We start from the raw sequence: 21,495 nt of genomic DNA on the forward strand, positions 1-21,495 counted from the left end.
AGCAGCCTCTTCCGTCTTTGCTCGGTGAACACCAATGAGGCGTCTCGTCGCCCTTTTTCTTTTTTAGCTTTGTGCGCTCTCTGGGCCGTTGTGAGGGACGAGAGCTGAAGAGAAACGACAGGCCAAAATCGGCCGTACCCCGCCTTCTTCTTGAGATGCGAAGATTTTCCTGGTGTCAATGAGGGGCACCGGTAGCCTTTTTATAGTCTCGAAACGGAGATTGGTCAAGAGGCATGTAAGTAAGTCAGTATGTAGGTAAGCAAGCAAGCCGGAGAAGTCAGATTCTTGAAGTCCAGTGACAAAGAAGAGTAAGAAGAGAGAGTCCGAAGGCGATTTGCAATTTGTCGGTGTGAGTGCGAAGGAAATATCTTATTCGCCCTCTCAGTTATTTAGGTAACTAGACTGCCCGAGCCTGGGTAGCTCCTGCACTTTCCTCGCACCTGCCTGCATTTGCCCCTTCTACTAGGGTAGGCACCTAGGTAGGGTAGCAATAGGTCGGTCGAGAGCTCTTTCCCCGTATACTAGTTACTTGGGTTGACTGACTACCTACTAGATTAGGTACATCTCAGCAACCATTGCTGATCAGAGTCATGAAGTGCTCCCGTGCCCCGCTGACTGGGATGTATCAGGGCAGCGTTATCGCGTGTAACAAGCGCTAAGCGCCTTTGTGCTAGGGCTCTCTATAGGCCCCATGCTGCAACAGCGATGACAGCATGGTCCAAGCTTGGAAATTAGGCCAACTGTAAGCTTCGCCATCCGAGCTCATGACACTGCCCACTGCTCTGGCTTGTCGCAAGTTACAATACGCGGGCATTTCTTGGTTGTTTTGCTGTTGCAATAGCCGCCTCGTCTTGACTAACATCCCGGCGAATGCTGCTGTACCCATAGACCTAAGAAGGAGGTGCCGAGACTGCATGTGTGAACCCAACAAGGTGCGCATTCCTGCCAATCTGGCGTCTTCCACCCCGGCCAGAACACGCACAATCGACACCCCGGAGATCACCAAAATAGCGACATGGCGACAATTGCGGACGGCGGAGTATCTAGTGGCATTGGCAGCGCTCTCGTGGACTTCTCCGTGAACGGATTGTTCCCCGAGGAGGATGTCTCGTCGCTCAAGCTCAGCCCGGACCAGCTGCCTGCTGCCATCGAAGCCGTCGATGGGGCCAGGACCAAGCTCCAGGTAGGATGCTCGACTGCCATACTCAAGTGGCCCTCGACTGACATGTCTATCCAGGCCGATATTCATACGATCAACCAAGAAACCGCCGAGGACGTAAGCTCCTGGGTGAGCAATGCGAAGTCCCTACAAGATGACATCAACCGATCTAAGAGCTTGGCCAACGACATTCTGCGGCAATCCGAAGAACCTGTCGTATCGGGAAAGTCGACAAAGGAGGCGGAAGACAAGGTTGCCTTCCTTAAGAAAGAGCTCCATTATAACCAACAAGTCCAAGAAGCATTAAAGGGCATTCGAAGGGTCAACCAAATCCTTGATCAGGTAGAGCAGGCACGGGATGAGCGACGCATCTTGGATGCCTTGCGGCTCCTCGAGAAGTCTTGGACCGCCCTCGACGAGATACCCGTGGGCAAGAGTTGCCGAGTCATGAAGCTTCTGGACCTACGCGCCTTCGAACTCAAGTCAGACGTGCATGATGTGTTTGATCATGTATGGAAGTCGCTTGTCGAAGTGGACGTGGACAAACAGCAGATCTCCATCAGTGAAACCCGAGATGGCGAGGCTATGAGCCTGTCAGATGCCGTCATTGGCTTAAAAGCGTACAAGGAGGTGGATGAACGCATGGTGCAGCTATGGCATGACATTGATCGAGCAGTCATCGGCCCTCGAACAACTATAGGAAGCGAAAATCTTCCTGGCATTCAAGTCATTGACGGGATTCTCCTGGTAACAGGCACCGTCGACAACAGCATCAAATCACTTTTTACAGACCTCCAGCAGATATTTGCCTTTTTTGCTGATCACCTACCTACTGATCTCGTCGATTCAATGTCAGCTGTTATGATGCCCGAGCTCATGACAAGAATCATAAATGTGTGGCTCGACTCCGCCGTGCCTCCATCCCTCAAGGAGATGGACGCATTCGAGGAAGTCATCGCTGCGGCGAAAGAATTCTGCTCAAAGCTAGAAAACCTTCGTTTCTCGGGGTTCAACGAGCTGCAAGAGTGGGTAGAAAATGCCCCAAGGGTGTGGCTTTCAAAATGCAGAGAGACTGCACTTGACGCAGTACGTACAAGGCTCTCAGGCGGCCTCGGGGCACCAAAGCAAGTCGAGCGAGTTGAAAAACAGATGGTTTCACGATCAGAAGGAAAGGAGCTAGCAGCGACAGGCACGACTGCAGATGACAACCAGGACTGGGCGGCATGGGATGACGATGGAGATCAGCAACCAACGGAGTCTGGCATTCCCTCCTACCGCGACCCTCAGAAATCTACTGGCCCGGCTGAAGATGATGGTACCGATGCATGGGGTTGGGGCGAAGATGATGACACGCAAGTAGCACCGTCAACAAAGGAGGTTGAATCTAAACCGGCCGAGGAAGATGATGCTGGAGAAGACGCATGGGGCTGGGGAGATGAAGAACCGAAGGAGACGGAGCCTGAATCTACGGGGCCCACTGTCAAGAGCTCCGCTCCGGCTACACAACAGACACGCGAAATGACTCTCAAGGAAACTTATAACATTTCTTCGATGCCTGAACCTGTTCTTCAGCTCATATTTGCCATTCTAGAAGACGGCGCAACCTTGACGCAGAGCGGGTATGTTTTCCTTTCCCTAACCTATGTCCATCTAACAATGGGTTAGTGAGAGTCCAGTCGCCACAGCGGCGGCCGGCCTGTTCAGTTTACCAACCCTCGCGTTGGCGATGTTTCGAGCTGTGTCTCCGTACTATTACGCTCTGGACAACGGCGGCAACATGTAAGACAGCTTCAAATATGCATAATGACAGCACTAACTAGATGTAGGTTCCTGTACAATGATGCTACCTACCTCGCAGAAAAGCTTGCGGATTTCGCAATAGCTTGGAAAACGCGTGAGGATATTACCTCACGAGCACAGAATATGCTCCGGCTTGACAATGACGTGAAAACACTCCAAAATTTCGCTGCAAGAGCTTACGGTAATGAGATGAATATACAGAAGACAGTGCTTCGAGATCTTCTGGGAGGTAAGACACGCGCTGTTCATCCATAGAACCCTGAACTAAGTATGACATAGGTGAACAAAGTCTCTTGCATCAAGATGATCCAGAAAATTATGTCGAGGCAGCTGTGTCACGGATACGGTCCATGGCCGTAACATGGGAGGTTATTCTCGCGCGTTCAGCGTGGTATCAAGCCGTGGGATCTCTCGTAGAGGCCCTCTCTAGCAAAATCATCACGGACGTGATGGATGCTTCTTCCATCTCACAGGACCAGGCATACAACGTCGCCAAGTTGATCGCCCACGTGGCAGAGCTAGACGATTTATTCCTTCCAAGCCGCGTGTCTGGCCAAGGACAGCCGGATGAGGTCCCTATGACCGCGCAGTATGCGGGTTCTTGGCTGCGACTGAAGTACCTCAGCGAAGTGCTGCAGTCGAATCTGAGAGATATCAGGTATTTGTGGATGGAGAGCGAACTGAGTCTGTACTTCACAAAGGACGAGGTTGTGGACCTGATTAATCTTAGCTTTGAGGATAATCCGAGGACGAGGGAGGTGATCAAAGAGATAACACAGAACCCTCATCCGTCCCAAGATCAGGGACAAGTTGAACGCTGGTAGTCCGTCCTAGATTAACATATCAGATTATAAATGGTCATAAGCCACGCATGAGGTCTCGCGATTGCTCGTGTAGAATAAGATAGATGACTAAACATCGTCGGATATGTTAAGAATATGCACCCCTGACTCGAACATTTAGAAAGGGCGAGGTCAAGAATGTGGACTGGAACACTCCTGACCCCAGATCAAATGTTTATGGCACGCAACAATACAGAACCCCAGGAACATGCTTACGTAGTCGAGTCAAGGGCAGCTTCATAGTTGCGGCACGACTCCACGAAACAATGGTGAGGGCTTATAGTGCCGAGACGTATTGAAACCTACGACGTCTATCCCCACGTGAGATCGCACCATGGGTCCTGCTCTATGCCAGACAGGGATAAGACAACCGTGATCCCCAGACTTTATCATCCTAAAAATAACACACAAGAATAGGGGATGGAGCGGGAGTTGATGATGCAAGCAATCGTGATCTGACGCAGGTCATGCGAGTTTCGAGAAGGACAAAGGAAGGGGAGGTAGGCGCAAAGGCGTATTCATGCCGCGTCCGCGCCCGATTGGGAAATGCATTTAGAGGGCACTCAGGGGGATCGACGAGGGCGCAGCCACATGTCATCGACATCAGACGAAAAGACTTGGGGCGGCGATCAACGGCACGGGAGGTGGGATGAACGGGACGGCAGAGGATTGATTCCTCGGCCATGATTGGCACATGAACTCTTACCCGGAACTATTCGTTCATTTTTGCCTTTCCTGCGAGGCTCTCAGTCCTTTGGATTTTCGGATGGCATTCTTGCGAGTCGTGTTCTCTATTGTGGAGCCTGGCGCTCTGACTGTACGGTGTGATGGATCTACGTGTACAGAGTGTACAGTACGTGTGTAGGTATTAGTGGCTCTGGAGTCTAGAGAGCGCGTGGTGAAGGAGGATGCATAAATTTACATGGTGGCTGATGGCATTCGAAAACTTTGGTCGGCTAACCTGGACACATAGAAACATGTCCCTGTCGATATCCTGAGTTAAGGAGAGGGGTGCCATGTGCCTGTTAGTTTCGAGGCAGTCTTTTGCCGAGCGAGACGGATGGGTCTTCTTCAGACCCAGAGCCTCAGATTCTGTTTCAATAGAGCACAGCCTCATCCTCGGCTTCGTTGACCTGTTCATGAAAAGCCAATCTGGAACTCTGAAGTCACGATCGGCTCGCTCGCCCAGGTTGGGAATACGGTCCTTGAGATACGACTCGTAAAATCAATCTCTACCCCTCCATCGTCTAGTTATTTTGACGTGGCAGACATTCACTTTGTCCCCATTAGAGATAGTATCAATGGTGAGACGAAGAGTGTGCCTAACTGAACCCTGAGAAACGAGAAAGGTGCGCAGTGAGGCGAGATGCCTCATTACTCAATGGTTCTCGAGCCGCATTTGCATGCCGCGCCGTCCGAAAGATGCATCAGATCATATCTAACCTCCCTATCGTAGAATGCACGTTTGTGGTATCTTCGGAAAAGCCAATTCACGCGCCAAAACGCGTCGTAGAAAATTATTTTGCCCTGACGTTACTGGAGATCAATTCAATGCGTGCATCGGGGGGCTTAAGCACATCATTGAAGTCATTGGCTGAAGATTGTCCAGATTTATGCGCGGCTGGGATTGCTGGCAATACGACCAGTCTACGGTTCGAGAACACCAACGATGCCTGCAAAGCTTGTTGAGGTAGGAGCGGAGGCGCACCGAATGGCGTTCGTGACTATCAGAGCAGCCATTCATCATTCAGGGTGCCATGTTGACTAAGGTGCGTCATTCGGGGAGGGTGGTATGCTTCCGTCGAACCCTTCGAATGTAACCTGTTTGCGCTATTCCTATATGTTAGAATGGGCTCTACGTGAATTACTACAGTGAAGAACTACCCAATCTGAAGCCCGTCTTCACAGATGCTGAGGAGGGAGGGGTTGTTAACCATGTGGGATCTGAGAATGGAGGATGAAGACGGTGGCGCCGTGGTGGACATCGCATGTCTCTCTCTGTGCATCAAAGACCGATACACAGCGAGCCAAGAAGCGGTACACGTTCGGTCGGGGGCGCTAAGAGAAGCCACCCAGGTCATCCGACTCGTCCAGAGGCGGGCTCCTGACAAGCATGGCTCTCCTTTCTCAGGTCAGCTCGAGAAAAGGGGCCAGCTGGCTATTGTGACACAGGTTCAAGGCTGCCAGCGATAAGGGCTTGCAACCTCAACTGTCGAGCTGAGCGGCTTTCAGTCAAGGAGAACACGCAGCTTAGACTCAAGTAAGCAATGGAGGGCACAACACGCGAAACAGCCATTTTCGAGTAGAGTAAACTCGCTCGTGCGCTTCCACGATGTGCTCCACCGGCCAAGGAATGGCCACCTCCACGCCGTTTCCACCACTGACGCATTTCGTCTCTCATCGAGACATTCCCATCCGCCCTGGCTCGAATCTGGCTACCCAAGAAGATAATCGTAGACGCCCGTGGGCCCTGCCTCTCTCACCGCGTTTCTGCTTGTCCGTTCAAAATGGGAAGAGGACTTTCCCTCCTTTATGCAAACACGATCAGAGGACCACTTCAGCCACAGCTAGAACCGGGGTTTGCATTGAGGATTTGCAGCACTTCTGCCGAAGACATACCTCCCCACCCATAGAATCCACACATCGGACGGGAGGTTTTGAGACCTGGTAGAGAGCGATCGAGGCGCTACGCCGTGCTGGGACATGTAAAACATCTCCACCCAATGGAAAGCGCGATTCGAAGACGTTGTCGATGGAGCCAAAAAAAGTCGCCTGCAACTCTGGCCATTGCTCGAAAGACCCATCATCCCTGAGGACCCACCTTTCCAGGGGTAAAGTGGGGCTCTTACAGCACCAGCCATTGAGAATCTTTCCTCTCGTCAGGGGCCATGACACCTCCAACCTCCAACCTTGTCATGCACACTGTGCACAGTGCGACTGTTAGACCGAGGCCATGATGATGCCCAAAACATCGCTGAATGTCGGACATGGACCGACGAGGAGCCGCTTTGCGAAGGACCGGGCTTCCTTAGCCGCGTTTTTGAGGCTTCATCATGGACGTTTCCAGTTGCCATGATCTTGAATTTCTGTTGGATGACTAGTTTTGCCGCTCGTGTATATCTAGTGAGTATTCGCAGCAACCGCTTGACAAGACTTCCCTCGGGCGTAGACAGCGCCGATGGAACCTCAGGCAGGCAATCCAGAAGCGCTGTTGGCGGTTTGCGGCGTGATTTTCTGGCTGCTGCAGTGAGATACTATTCTTGGGTGCTTCTGGGCTACCTTCGCCTGGTCGCAGATAGCAGACCGAGAACGGCCCAGACCAGGCGGCAGGCCTTTACCAAGAAATACTCTCGCGGGTGTCTACAGCGATATATACTCGTTTGCCGGATTGATCCTGTATGAACGTGATATGTATGGAGACCGAGAATGTATTGATCAATGGGTAAATGAACCAGCGAAGGCATGATGGCAGACAAGCTATGCTTTGGAGGTATCCTCAATAGGAGACTCTGGTGTTCAAAGCACTATTACCTGGCATAAGGTCCAGTGTCAGCAGCCGCCTGTAAGCAGCAATGATGGGCGCGAAATGTACTCACCAGATTCCCGCGCTAGCCGGCCGCAACACAGCACGGTCTAATGTAGCCTCTGTAAAAGAGAGTCATCCAGTGATCAGGGATGACACCTCACACGGCAGGTGCACAAATTCTTGAAAAGGAAAGACGGAACGTTTGGCGAGCGGTGGTGCACCCATACTATCAGCGGAGATGTGGAGGTCGTGCTCCGAGCTTTCTGCCGGAACATAGCTGAGTCCTCTGCGTAACAGGCGTACCTTGAACGTAGCTTTCCAACCACCAGAATTACGTTGTGTATTGTATGCACAGCTCTGGGTTGACGGTCTCTGCAGCTGTGCTGCATCTCACAGCCGATATGCTCATACTAGTCTCCGGAACATGTTCATGATCTTGACAACTGACAGTTGGTCGATGCAAATGACCTTAAAAAAAAAAGCCCCCGGGTAGTCGAAAGTACACTCTTCGCTCAGTGGCGCTTTGTCTCAGTCTGTGTGAATCGCACGACTTCAGAACGTCTCTGTACTACTATAACAGGGCGCTGTGGCTTCCTTGGCAGCCGTGGGCCCCTTTCCTTCCAATCCGTGGGATGGAGGCTAGTAGACAGACGATTGGTTCCAGAACACATTCTTGAACTGGTGGAGTGAACACCATGAGCAAAAGATAATAGTATAATGCGAGTGAAAGCTGGGTTGCCGATTGAATGCGTTTGCATATGAAGCTGTAAGAAAAGAAAGGGTCGCCACGGTATAGGCAAACCGCACATCGTGAGGACCGTGGAAATATTTTGACCTGCCTTGATATCGCGAACCGCATAATGAAAAGGACATATCGATATCGCAATTGCTATATGGGCCGAGCACCATGATTGAGGAGAAGAGGCTTGAGAGCCTTGAAAGTTGTGAGTGACCGACATGCTCTCAAAGCGGCAACGTCTTGCAAACAGGAAAGGGGGAGGGGATGATGCGATGGACGATCCGCTACTGAAGCTGATGCGCTTGCAGGGAAGTGTTGGTCATGCGCGAAAGATCGAGAGCAAAGTCTCGGACCAGTGGGCACACTTCTCAGTGTATCTAATAGCGCGTGGTGTGAGAAACCCGACGTGAGGCCTACTGCATAGTACATGGCCGCCGGAGAACGGCTTAGCAGAAAGACCAAAAGGGCTTGCTCGTTCGTAGCTCACTCTATTGTTAGCTTCATCGCCGGCTTCATGCATGCAGAGTTGTCAGCAGGACTCGAGGGGTGAAGGCATCAGGTTTTGCAGACCCCAAAAAGTCGGAAGCTTGCATTTGTCGGAGGACAGATAGCCCGCCCATACGAGTACGCGTAGATTTTGATGCAGTATGAGGCAAGCCAGCGATGTCAGCCAGTGCTCATTCTTTTGAACGCTGTTATGTCTTTGGATGGATGATTCCGTCTGCCCTCCACTGGCGAGACGGGAGATCGATTAAGACATGGAAGGCAGGCACGGCCAAATGCGGGATGCCATCGTGGCGGCAACCTGGACTGAGAAAGAAGGCACGACCTGGAAGAGCACAGTGCTAAGGGGCGTCCTCAGCAAGAATTTAACTCTAGTCGCACGGTAGAGCTGCACTCACCTCACACGTAGCAGGGGTTGTGCTGCACCGGGGAAGGCAACTGCAGAGCGGCGGGTCAGCACCTGCACCTTCCAAGGGCCGCCTCAAGTTGTGTCTTTTAGCCGGTGCGTACCTGCATTGGAACTGTCGGGATGGTCTCGGTACATCTGAGGAACTTGGAGAAACACACCCATGCGAACGAGCATGCTACGCTATGCTGTCTAGCACCGCCTCTCTTGCAGGCGGCTCAGGTGTTTCGCAATGCTCTGGCGTGACAGCAAACCCCTGGCCTCCATGTATCACCCGGTACTGACATGGTCGTGTCCTCGTCTCTTTTCCGGACCACCCAGCACGGATTTTCATTCACGGTATCGACCTGCCTAGGTGCCTAGGTACTCAAGGGTGCAGAAAGATGCTAGCCAGCCTCTTCCTCCCCTTGCTCGTTCGCTCCACAAGAGTCGCAGGATACTTTTTACTACCTACCTACTGCGTAGGTATGCAGTACGCACTCGTACGGCATTCACGCCGTCAGAAAGCCACACCAACCCAGCGGCCAATCCGCCTGTCGCCCGCCCTCTTCCACTGGACGAATGACTGTTATCCCAGACAGGTCGGGCCTTGTCTGAGGAGGGCTTGGAATTGGCCAGCGAAGCGTAACACGGCTCAGCATCGCAACACGACACACAGGCCAGGCTACCCGCCTTGAGTCGACAAGCTGGCAGCGCCATGGAAGCACTTCTCGCCGACCCTGATATGCGAGTGAGGCGCGTCGTCGCGCTTTCAGAGCCCGTCCACCGCTAGCTACACGGCATAATATCATACAGTACTGTGCTTCGCAACACAGTGCACCAAAAAATAGAGCGAGACACGTCGTCGTTACCTTATCTGAGATGCCTGAATGCTGAAGGATACCGTGCGAAGACGAGCAAGTCTTTCTCTGCATTGCCTGGTCTGTCAGAGATACCCCATACTCGTGCATGCTGGCACAAGCTCCTTGTTGGGGCCTGGGGCCGTTTGGCCTTGGCTACGCTACTCGAGGCACCACTTGCAAGCTAGGGATCTTCCCAAGCTGACCCAGGTGGGCATAGCAGTCAGCGAACTGGTATAGGGGCATAGGGGAGTGGGCTGTGGGTGGGTGCCGACTATCACGAGTGTGGGAACTGGCCTGCCGATGCTGTGGCGTGAGTGGATGAGGCCGTGAATAGTGCAGAAGCTCGTGAGCGCTCGATGTGGTGCAGACCTGCCTCCCCCTGGCCTGTCCTAGCTGCTGCTCACCGTGCCTGGACCTGAGCCTATCTCCTATGTGCCTGGCTGTACTGTGCATACACCGCCCTAGCATACGGTAAAGGTGGGCTTACCCTACTTCAACGTTACTGGATGGGGCGTCTCTAGCCAGGTAAGCCCAGGTACCTGAGGCGCGGACCGTCTTGTACCTGCGTCGTGCTGGCGCGGTGCGATGCGATGCGGGCTGTGGGATCCAACGCATTTGGTGGGAGGCTAAAAGGAGTGGGCGTGAGCGTGGGAGCCGCCCTTTCCCTTCAACTGCCTACCGCATTAGCTGCGTTACTGCGTAAGTGAGTACCTAGGTAGGTAGGTAGGAAGGCACAGGCCACCACCCACTGGGCCACTCAGTCAGTCAGTCATTCAGTCACCCACAGAAGGTAGGTAGGCAAGGCCAGACGGCCCACTCGCCCGGCGGTCGTGCCTTCCCACAGGATTTCGCTTTTCCCTTTTCTACGGTGCCGCTCCCCAACCCGCCCGCCGTCCATCTCCCTCCTCCTCTTTTTCCCCCTACTCGCCCACCTGTGATCGCTCACCACCGCCGTCGTTCATCGACAATCACTTCCTCCCCTTTCTCTCTTCCTCTTCCTTCCCCCGCTTCTTCTTATGTTCTCACCATAGTCACTCCCTTAGACTTAATAACTTCAAAGCCTCCACGGAGCCCGTTCAATCCTTCCGGGTATTCCACTTACATTCTTTCGGCTTCGCATCTCGACCGCTTTTTTGGCACGACTACTTACTTGGTCTACCCACCACAGTCTATCGATATCACCAATAACTAACAACCAAAACCTCCTGTCCGACAGCTTGGACCAGGACGACGCTCCTTACCAGACAAACACATTTTCTACAATTTCAAAACATTCATTCGCAACCGCGGCCTTCAGCCAGTACTCGCCTTCCGCGCTCCGTACGAGATCGACATCATTCCCCCGGCTACCCGTCAGCCCAAGTCGCCTCGACGCGTACACGAAGCTAGCAATCTAGACATAGAGCTCGAAAGAAAACCCTGTGTGTTGAGACAGCAGTTCGGCACGCCATTCTTGGATATATCAACGACTGTCACGAACGACAATAGCCCAATCATGACCACTCATGTGGACGACTCGGGTGTCGTAGCCCCAACTGCTACGACCCCGGCCGCTCTCAAGGTTGAGCCTGGTGCCACTCCTGCCCAGATGCCCACACCTGTCTCTGCTGCGCCCACAAAAGCCAGTCAGACGCCATCACCCTCCACGCCCGCGTCCAATGGCCAGAACTCGGCGTCTCGACGCCCGCCTCGGAAGAGCACCTTGACCCAGCAGCAGAAGAACCAGAAGAGACAAAGAGCTACTCAGGACCAGCTGACTACCTTGGAAGTGGAGTTTAACAAGAATCCTACTCCGACCGCAACCGTCCGAGAGAGGATAGCTGAAGAAATCAACATGACCGAAAGGTCTGTTCAGATCTGGTTCCAGAATCGGTGAGTTCAATTTTGTGATCCTGACAGATGTTTCTGATCCACATGGCTTCTAACACAAGTACAGACGCGCCAAGATAAAGCTGATGGCGAAGAAGAGCCTGGAAACCGGTGAGGATTTTGATGCTATCCCGGAGTCGATGCGTACCTACCTTGCCATGCAGGCCATGGAATCCGGCAAGGGTCTAGGAGGCGGCTTCCTTGGCCGCGGACTCATGCCTTATGGCCATGGTGGTATGCTCCTCGGCGGCGAGCAAGGTGGTCAGGGCAAAGTTTGTAAGTCTAACCGCATCACTGCGGCGAGAGATTCATTTCCTGACAATTGCTAGTGATTCACCACTTGACTTGTCGATCCCTGAGCATTGGCAAATGGACACGAGTCGGGCAGAACACGATGGATTTGATCATCTTCTACTCTCCTGATAAGTGCACCATGACATACTACATCAACAACGAGCAGGCAGGGTACAAGATCGAGTATCCTTTTGCCTACATTAAGAGCATTTTCCTGGAGAACAACGACGGCGACCCGAATAAGCTCGGGGGTATCGTTATTGAACTCACTCGGGCGCCCAATTTCTTCATGGATTCCTCTCCGACCACCAATGGCTTCTTCCAGTGCGGTGATTTCACCGAGGATCAGCAGGCATCTCATTGCCTTGTTCACCACCTTGGTGGCAACCCCAAGGTGCTGAGCGGCCAACTGGCTAAGCTCATCTCTCTCGAGTCCTTCATGAACCGCCATAATCCCAACCCATTCGATGCCATGCACAGCCTCTCGGTTTCTGCTCCAGTTTCGCCGACTGGTCGACCTGCGTCCCAGCCCAACTTTTCCCAGCCGCATGTCGGCATGTTTCAAGAGACGCAATGGGGTATCGGACCAATGCATCCTGGCATGCGCGGTCCCGGTCACAAGAGACAGCGTAGCAGATCTGTTCCCATGGCGGTGGACTTCTCTATGCTCCAAACTCCGATGCCCTCATTTTACATTCAGCATCCGGGAGAGACACAGCCGCAACCGCACAGTCCGAACATCTACGCGCCAATCCCTCAGCAGCCAAACTCTCTTGGACCGATTGGGCCCAATCTACGGATTGATACCCAGGCTGGCTTCGGTTTGGACATGCGTCAGTATCCACTTTCTGCCACAACCGCCCCGTCGCCGTCCGACTACTCGAGCCCGAACTTCTTCTCACAGGCCCCTGAAAACACGCCGTTGCCAGCATCCAGCTATAATACACCATACAGCAGCACCTTCTTGTCCCCGATGGTGAACCCGTCGAACTTGGTGCCCCCTTCAGTCTCACCGTTGTCCTTCAATGGTGGCCACGGAGACCCAGCCATCGTTGATCAGTCGCCGCCCCTGTCCATGATGGGACGGCCCTCTTCAGCGGATCTATATCCAGTTCACGAGTCCTCGGCTATATCCGACGATGGTACAAGTCTGAACGAGATGTATTCCAAACACACAATCAACTTGCCTATGCATCCTCATTCTCCGGCGTATATGGACCCCAACCAGGCTGACCTGGATATGAACCAGCTGGTGTCTTTTGACACTGTGGATCCCGCCAGTCTTTCTCCTGAAAGCATTCAACACGCCCAATGAGCTGGGGCTCCCAGGCTGGTCTGTGAACATCTCCATCATACCCTCCTGGCATAGTATACATGCCAGGTACCGAGGCTTAGACTGGAAACGACGTATATACCCGTGATCGCGCTCAGGAAACGGCGTGCGATTTGTCGAAAAGCTGGCGTTTAGGCATGGCTTGTGTTGATAGCTCTGATGGCTCGTCATTGTTTTGTTTGTCCGCGCTATACCTTCGACCCCTTGTTGCTCGCACTTCTCATCTACCCTTTCTATCTATTCCATTTCCTCCTTAACAGCCACGAATTTGCATGACGATACCTTCGTATGGATCTCGATCATGCGTGTCTGGCACAGCGATCGTATATTTGCGGTTCTTTTCTGTTTTCCTATCCGCTGTTCACATCTCAATTGGGCGGTGATGTCTTATTGCTGTCCATATGCTCTGGGTCCTCGTACTGGGCCCGAAGGCGCCTAATATCTATTGTCGAGTACATGTGGAGACATATCACTGTCTTCGGGGATGTAGTTTGATTTATGAAAAGAGAGCACAGACGTCCGTTATTTTTTTTTTTTATGGCTGCGGGGAGAGATGATATGGCGGAAGCCCAGGAGGCTCGGGGTTTCAGGTTTAATTGTTTTATTTTTTGCTGGGACAAGATCAAGACAATGATTGCCCAGGAGTGGTGGACTCTGTGTATGGAAGACACACTGATCTTAGTCTGATCCCAGGGGCGTTTTCGAGAAAGCACGCCGAGGTAGCCTGGTGGTCTCCGCAGGAGGTGAAGGGCGCTCTCGCTCGAACTTAGTTATATACATCGAGAGCAGCACAGCCAGGAGGGTTTGGCCGGAATAAAAACACATTGAGACAAAAACCATCTACCATTGCTTCATATCTGAGAGATTATGGGCTTCACAGATACCCGTTTTCCGGAGCGTTATGGTAGGACTGGCAGCCTCGGGCTTACAGGGCTGAATCACTGCAAGCACATCAAGCGGCTACAGCACCAAGAATGCGGTGAGTTCTTGAACTTAATGAGGAGACGCGTGCCAGGGCAGAGCGCGGGCAACGTGGCAGAACAAGTAACCTGACATTCTGCGCTACATACCGAGACAATGTCTTGCCTGTTCTTCAGAAAACTGGAAATACCGAAGCCACTTTAAAGAAAATCCCGTCTCCGTTGTCCTTGGGGACGCGCCACGTAAAAGTCGACAACACACCCCTAGATGATCTCAATGTAGCCTTTCATGAAGCCTCTAGGCTCTAAGATGGGATCGTTGTGAGATATCGCGCTGATACTTGAACTAATCCAGTCGTGAACTTCTGGAAACAGGTCTTCGGCCTCACGCAGACCACTCAGAGCTCCTAACACGCGCCCGTGTATGCCGACGCTGGTCCTCCGAGTCTTGGCTGACAATAGCACTTGCAGAGCGCCAAGAGAGCGACCGTTAAGGCTTTTCTCAATCTGCAACGGAGCATCTTAACAGCGGAGCCAGAACCTCCAATGGCCTCCCCGCTGATAACAAGAGCACAGAGAGGGGATACATGGCGGCGGTGTTACCCCTTGCGGCCTGCATGGCACTGCATGCTCTTGGGGGGGAGGTCTTGGGGCTGGCTGGCCGGGCCTTGGCGGGTGGGAAAGCTGAATCGCTGAATGGAGCCCCGGGGCGGGATGGACAGGCTAACAGGCCATGGGAAAATCTCCGTCGACGTGATGGACCGGACTGTGGTCTCTCTCCCCTGCTGCTTGCATGGCATCGAACCTCGGGCGTAATCGTGACACTCGTTGGAAATCAATCACACAACAACAACAATTGAGGCTCAGTAGAGAAGAGGTGGCTTAGAAAGCCAGTATTGTGTATTTGAGACTTTATATGCTGTGGGCTGGGAGAGAAAAGAGGCTTGGCAGGTGGAGGAGAAACACGAGAATCCTGTCGTCTTGATCTCTCGGCGCTGTACTCGTAAGACACTGGGCTGTGCTGGGGGATCAAAGGCAGTTGGCATCGACGCGCGCTGACTCGCCTTCGTTTTTCCTTTCACGTTTTCAATTAGGTAGTTGTCCAAGAAGTTGATCTTGCCCTTTCATCCAGCTCTTCACTTTCACTTTCTCTCCCTCCTTCTGCGCATATTGCATCAAATGCCCAGTTTGAACTCTGCTGTAGTCTAGGTAGTACGTGGAGAGCAGACACCCTGAGAGACAAGGTAGAGAGACCCCTGGGCCTGCATACCCCTGCCTGCACTTGCTCTTAATTGTCCAAACCACTCGTACGTCACACCTTAAAGTTGCAAGAGGGGAACCGACTACGGTGACCTACCGCAACCACCACCAGCCTCCCCATCGCATCGCGAGATCGTCGCTTCTCAACCTTCATCACGACCACAAAACTTGCCAACGTTTTGCACACTTTGCCCGTTGTGGCTTGGTTGCTTGCCAGCAAATCCCAGCCCAGCAACTCGACTCCTGGGCTACTTAAGCCAACCGCCTCCCTTGATCGCCAATTTAGCTCGACCGACCGCCGAGACAAAGCCAATTACACCATTCCAATGACCGCGAGCTGCTAACCTGCCCGTTGAGACGTGCGTCTACGACCGCCCATTCCTCGCTTGAGGGCCTGAGAATACACGCCGAGGCGCTCGACAATTGCCCCCGCCGAGGCCTAGGGAGCACAGTCCACAGCCGCCAAAATGGCGGGCAGCCACAGCGGTCGGGATCCCGCTGAGACCCTGCGCGAGCAGCTGGATCATCTCGAGCAGGCCGACCTCCTCGTGCCGCCCCGTCCGAGCATGGGACTCCCGAGACACAGCAGCTCCTCAATGGCTGGCGAAGGCCGCCGTGGTCGACTACGAGACGGAGTACACTCGGACGGCTTCGCAGGCGACGACGACAGAAACCGGCCTTTTGTGCGTAGAGCAATGACTGACCGGGGAATCGGAGGAAGTAGCAACCCCGGCGGCCATGTTCGCTTCTCCGCGGACCTCATTCGCGACAATGACAGGCACTCGATGAACCCGAGCGTGCGGATGAGCTCCGACCTTTACAGGATAGAATCACAGATACCCGACACCGATTCAGCGCGAGGTTTACGACAGGATCGACTCGACGTGGAGGGCTTAGATGGAGAGGCTTCGTCATCAGGGCAAAGACCGAGGATCAGTGCGGAGGACCGCACTTTCAGTCAGCTGTCCATCAATGACCAAGCAACTTCTCCCTCATGGAGACGTTATCTGAATCTTGGACTGGGAGGTCTAGACGGGAGTGTAAAGGCTGGACCTGCAGCTGGTGACGATAGCATCACTCTTGCAAATTACAAAGACTGGGTCGTCCGGCAAAGAAAACGACAACAGCGTTGGAGAAGGGGGCCGATCGGGAGGTTTAAGTCGACTGCGACAAGTCTCTACAAGAGTTGGATTATTGAAGGGCTGTTGCGGCAGATACCGTTACCCCCAAGCAAAGATGGACGACACATCCCATTAAACCCAGAGCTCGTCCGCCGAAAAGGACTCATCGATGAACGGTCTGGCAAGCCTTATATTTCCAATTTCATCAGATCCAGCAGATACACCCTCTGGGATTTCCTCCCAAAACAGCTGTTCTTTCAGTTCAGTAAACTCGCCAATTTCTACTTCCTCACCATTGGTATCCTCCAAATGATACCTGGGCTCAGCACGACGGGCACATACACAACCATTGGTCCATTGATGGCCTTTGTCGCCTTGAGTATGGGCAAGGAAGGTTGGGACGACTATAGGCGGTACAAGTTGGACAAGGTCGAGAATAGAAGTGACGCCTGGGTCTTGGACCCTGCCAAGACTGTCAAAGGCAATGTCAAGACTCGGACTGCGGCTGTGCGAGATAGGCTCCGGCGGCGACAAGAGAATGTGGGCGGCGAGATGGGCATGGAAGATCTAGCGGCTGCCGACGACGCGGCTGAAGACTTAGATTCGTGGTCCAAGGGGAACCCAGACGTCTGGTCTAAAGTTCAATGGCAACACCTTCGTGTGGGCGACGTAGTCCGACTACGCCGAGACGAGGATGTTCCTGCCGATATAATCCTTCTGCATGCAACGGGACCGAATGGCATTGCTTACATTGAGACCATGGCACTTGATGGAGAGACGAATCTGAAGAGCAAGCAAGCTTCTCCGCTTCTCGCTAAACACTGCCATTCACACGCCAACATGACATCGTGCACCGCAGAGATAGTCTCCGAGGATCCTAATCTCGACTTGTACAACTATGAAGGCAAAGTTATTCTCAATGAGGAGACGATGCCCCTAACGCTAAATCAGGTAGTCTACAGAGGCTCAACGCTGCGAAACACAGACCAAGCAATTGGTCTAGTCATCAACAGCGGAGAGGAGTGCAAAATTCGCATGAATGCGCACAAGAACGTTCACGCCAAAGCTCCTGCTATGCAGAGTGTCGTCAACAAAATTGTCATGATTCTCGTAGTCTTCGTGATCATGCTGAGTCTTGGCTGCACAGTTGGCAACTTGATCTGGAAGGGAGACGTGGAAAACTCGGCCTGGTATCTTGACGGCGGAGCTGTCCCTTTCGGACAGGTCATCGTCGCCTTCATCATTGCATTCAATACTCTGATCCCTCTCTCGCTTTATGTCAGTCTGGAAATCATCAAGATTGGTCAGTTCATACTCATGCAGGACGTTGAAATGTATGACCCGAAGACAGACACACCTATGGTTGTGAACACCACGACAATCTTGGAGAATTTGGGCCAGGTCAGCTATGTATTTTCAGACAAGACCGGGACACTTACGGAAAACCTCATGCGTTTTCGAAAAATGAGCGTGGCTGGCACAGCTTGGCTCCATGACATGGACGTGAGACGAGACGCCGAAGATGAGGAAAAGAACGCAATGAAGCGGAGGCTGGAAGCTAAGAAGTACCTTAAGGGCAAGGAGAAGCAATTAGGCCACCCGAGCGGTGCGAACACTCCGACTTCCGACCTTAATATGCAGCCAGAAACGACTGATGCTTCTCAAAAAGGTGGTAGGCAGTCTTCCGAGGCACTCCCTCGAAGGTCTTCCTCGCAGTGGAAGTCGACGGCTCGACCTAGTCACGCACAGCCGGAGCTGAAGACTGATGACCTCATCCAATATATTCGGCAAAAGCCCAACACCACATTTTCGCGCAAGGCACGACAGTTCATCCTCTGTATCGCTCTTTGTCATACTTGTTTGCCTGAAACCAAAGAAAACGGCGATATCGAGTTTCAGGCAGCGTCTCCAGATGAGCTAGCGTTGGTAGAAGCAGCACGAGACCTTGGCTTCCTGCTCATTGATCGTCCGGCGCAGGCCATCACCTTGCAATTTCAAGACATTGATGGCTCGCCCATGTTGGAGACTTATGAAGTCCTGGATGTCATCGAGTTCAGCAGCAAGCGGAAGCGTATGTCTATCGTGATCCGTATGCCTGACGGTAGAATCTGCATCTTCAGTAAAGGCGCGGATAGCGTCATCCTCCCGCGCTTGAAACTCAGCCAGCTAGCTATCAAGAAGGCGTCCGCCGTTGAGCGGAAAGCTAGCATGCGGAAGAGCATGGAGCAGGAGAGAGCTTTAAGACGGCTTAGCATGCAAGGGACCCCACGCAATAGCATGAATCTAGGACGTGCTTCAAGCACTCTGACCCAGAGACGCAGCATGATTAGACGAGGGAGTGCGGCACGCTCGACAAGCATCAAACGCTCTAGTATGGTTACTGATGGAATGGACACTTGGCTGAGGAGTCGTGAAACTGAAGGCCTTGAGACTGAATCGATCAACGACGAGGCTTATCAGTCGCCACGTCCGTCAATAGCGCGCCAACGCTCCTTTGAGCAGATTATGTCTCCAGTAGAAGATGTCTATGATGGCATGGTTGACGAATCCTTGGCGATCAATGAAGGCGCTGTGTTCGAACATTGTTTCCAGCATATCGACGACTTTGCTTCAGAAGGTCTTCGCACCTTACTGTTCGCTTTCCGCTATTTGGACGAAGACGAGTACAAGAAGTGGAAGACTATCTATCACGAGGCTACCACAAGCCTTTTCGATCGTCAGGACCGGATAGAGTCCGCAGCAGAGCTCATTGAACAGAACTTTGACCTCGCCGGTGTCACTGCAATCGAGGACAAGCTCCAGCAAGGTGTTCCTGATACGATCGACAAGCTACGCCGTGCCAATATCAAGGTGTGGATGCTTACTGGCGATAAAAGAGAGACGGCGATCAATATTGCTCATTCCGCGAGGATTTGCAAGCCTTTCTCAGAGACATATATACTCGACGCCACACAAGGGGACCTGAATGAGAAGATTGCAGCGAGCTTGGTCGATGTAGGGCGGGGCATGATTCCCCACTCGGTGGTAGTCATTGACGGTCACACTCTGAGCGTTGTCGAAGATGACGAATCACTCAAGATCCTCTTCTTTGACCTTGTGTCGCGGGTCGACTCAGTCATCTGTTGTCGTGCGTCACCATCCCAGAAGGCGACTCTGGTGAAGTGCATCCGCACTCAAGTTCCTTCATCTCTCACGCTAGCCATAGGAGATGGTGCCAATGATATTGCCATGATACAAGCATCTCATGTCGGTATCGGAATCTCTGGCCGTGAAGGCTTGCAAGCCGCCCGTATCTCGGATTACTCGATCGCGCAGTTCCGCTTCCTGCAGAAACTGCTCTTTGTACATGGCCGCTGGAACTATATCCGCACTGGCAAATACATTCTGGGAACGTTCTGGAAGGAAGTTGTCTTCTATTTGACACAGGCCATGTATCAAAGATACAATGGGTACACTGGTACTTCCTTGTACGAATCGGCGAGTTTGACCGTCTTCAATACGCTTTTCACTTCGCTGCCTGTCATTCTTCTCGGTATCTTCGAGCAGGATCTTCGCGCCGAAACCTTACTCGCCGTTCCAGAGCTCTACACCTATGGACAGCGGGGTTTAGCCTTCAACTTCAAGAAGTATGTTGCGTGGATGATCATGGCTGTCTCTGAGGCTGCCCTTATTTACTACATGATACACTCCTTCTACGATCGCGCACTCTCTACCGATGACACGAGCCTCTACGCCATGGGTGATCTATCTTTCACCGTCTGTGTCATTTTCATCAACATCAAGATGCTTGTGCTCGAGTATCACAATAAGACTATCATCCCATTCGTCGGTCTCATTGTCTCTGTCGGCGGATGGTTCCTCTGGAATATCTTCCTGTCTGCGATCTACGCACGGGCGCCAGGACCCTACATTGTTCGCGATGCATTCCTACACAACTTTGGCAAGAAACCGACGTGGTGGCTCACGGTGCTCTTAACGCTCCTAGCCGTTCTGGTGTTGGAACTTGTAGTCACCGGTATCAGACGAGTTTTCTGGCCGCGAGATCAGGACCTCATGCAAGAGATTGAGCATTGTGCTGGCGTTATGGACGTGTTGAAGGAGCATGCCGCCGAACGTGGCGAGGCTAGTGCTGCAGAAGCCGGGCCAAATGGTGGTGTCACCATGGTGGCCGATGATGCGGCTTCATTGAAGAGCGCAACTACCCGACTTTCGCGGCGGAGCGGAGTAATCGAGACGAGGGTGGTCGAGCTCGAAACGCCTTCGAAGAGACGGAGCAGGGTGTCAATGGAGCTCACGCCGCGGGCTTTCACGCCACCGGCAGAGGAGCGAGAAGACGCCGCCTCTCCCGAAAATAGAAGAACCAAGCCTAGGGATCTTGAAGTATCAACAAAAAGCTGGGTGGGAGAAATGGCTTCTTCCTCGGAACCTACATATGTGCAGAGCCCAATAGAGATGCAAAGCACCGAGTTACCACTGAAGAAGTGAGTCCACGGGTATCGTATGAAAGATGAATAACGAAAGGATGTTGAAGGGGCTCAGCGCCTGCTGTATATGATTTACCCATATGGGCTTATGGCTTGTGTATGCCTTTGCTTTTTGGCATTTTTTGGATGAACGCGACGTTACATTAGCGATACCAATCTGTGTTGCACAGGCCTGGAGTTTTGGTAGTTGAGTTATACCACACTAGCATAGAACGTTTCTCCATTTTTGACTACAACTCTGGTCTTTGATTCATACCTGCCTCATGTGAACCACCCAGTCAGTGGGAGTCGAAACTCACCGACCAGACTAATCACCACGATATCTCATATACAGGTCTTGTAATAATGTCAAAAACTTCAACGACTGCAGGTTCTCAGCTACCGCAAGATATGTCT

General features: G+C 52.6%; 3 protein-coding genes across 3 annotated transcripts; all 3 read left to right on the plus strand.

The window, feature by feature from the left end:
• Window positions 1–1,015: 1,015 nt before the first annotated feature.
• UCRPA7_6973 (putative centromere kinetochore protein) lies at window positions 1,016–3,783 on the plus strand (the record flags this gene model as incomplete). The annotated part of the gene is made up of 4 exons (XM_007919508.1): window positions 1,016–1,183; window positions 1,238–2,778; window positions 2,986–3,188; window positions 3,239–3,783. The coding sequence occupies 4 exons, from the start codon at window positions 1,016–1,018 to the stop codon at window positions 3,781–3,783; spliced, it is 2,457 nt and encodes an 818-aa protein (XP_007917699.1).
• Window positions 3,784–11,313: 7,530 nt separating this feature from the next.
• Window positions 11,314–13,296, plus strand: UCRPA7_6974 (putative homeobox domain-containing protein; the record flags this gene model as incomplete). The annotated part of the gene is made up of 3 exons (XM_007919509.1): window positions 11,314–11,690; window positions 11,755–11,963; window positions 12,017–13,296. 3 exons carry the CDS (start codon window positions 11,314–11,316, stop codon window positions 13,294–13,296), a joined length of 1,866 nt encoding a protein of 621 aa, XP_007917700.1.
• Window positions 13,297–16,975: 3,679 nt separating this feature from the next.
• UCRPA7_6975 (putative p-type atpase protein) lies at window positions 16,976–21,100 on the plus strand (the record flags this gene model as incomplete). The annotated part of the gene is made up of 1 exon (XM_007919510.1): window positions 16,976–21,100. One exon carries the CDS (start codon window positions 16,976–16,978, stop codon window positions 21,098–21,100), a length of 4,125 nt encoding a protein of 1,374 aa, XP_007917701.1.
• Window positions 21,101–21,495: the final 395 nt, after the last annotated feature.

Source organism: Phaeoacremonium minimum, assembly GCF_000392275.1.
Source record: "Phaeoacremonium minimum UCRPA7 unplaced genomic scaffold PA7_03_scaffold_496, whole genome shotgun sequence".
NCBI lineage: Eukaryota > Fungi > Ascomycota > Sordariomycetes > Togniniales > Togniniaceae > Phaeoacremonium > Phaeoacremonium minimum.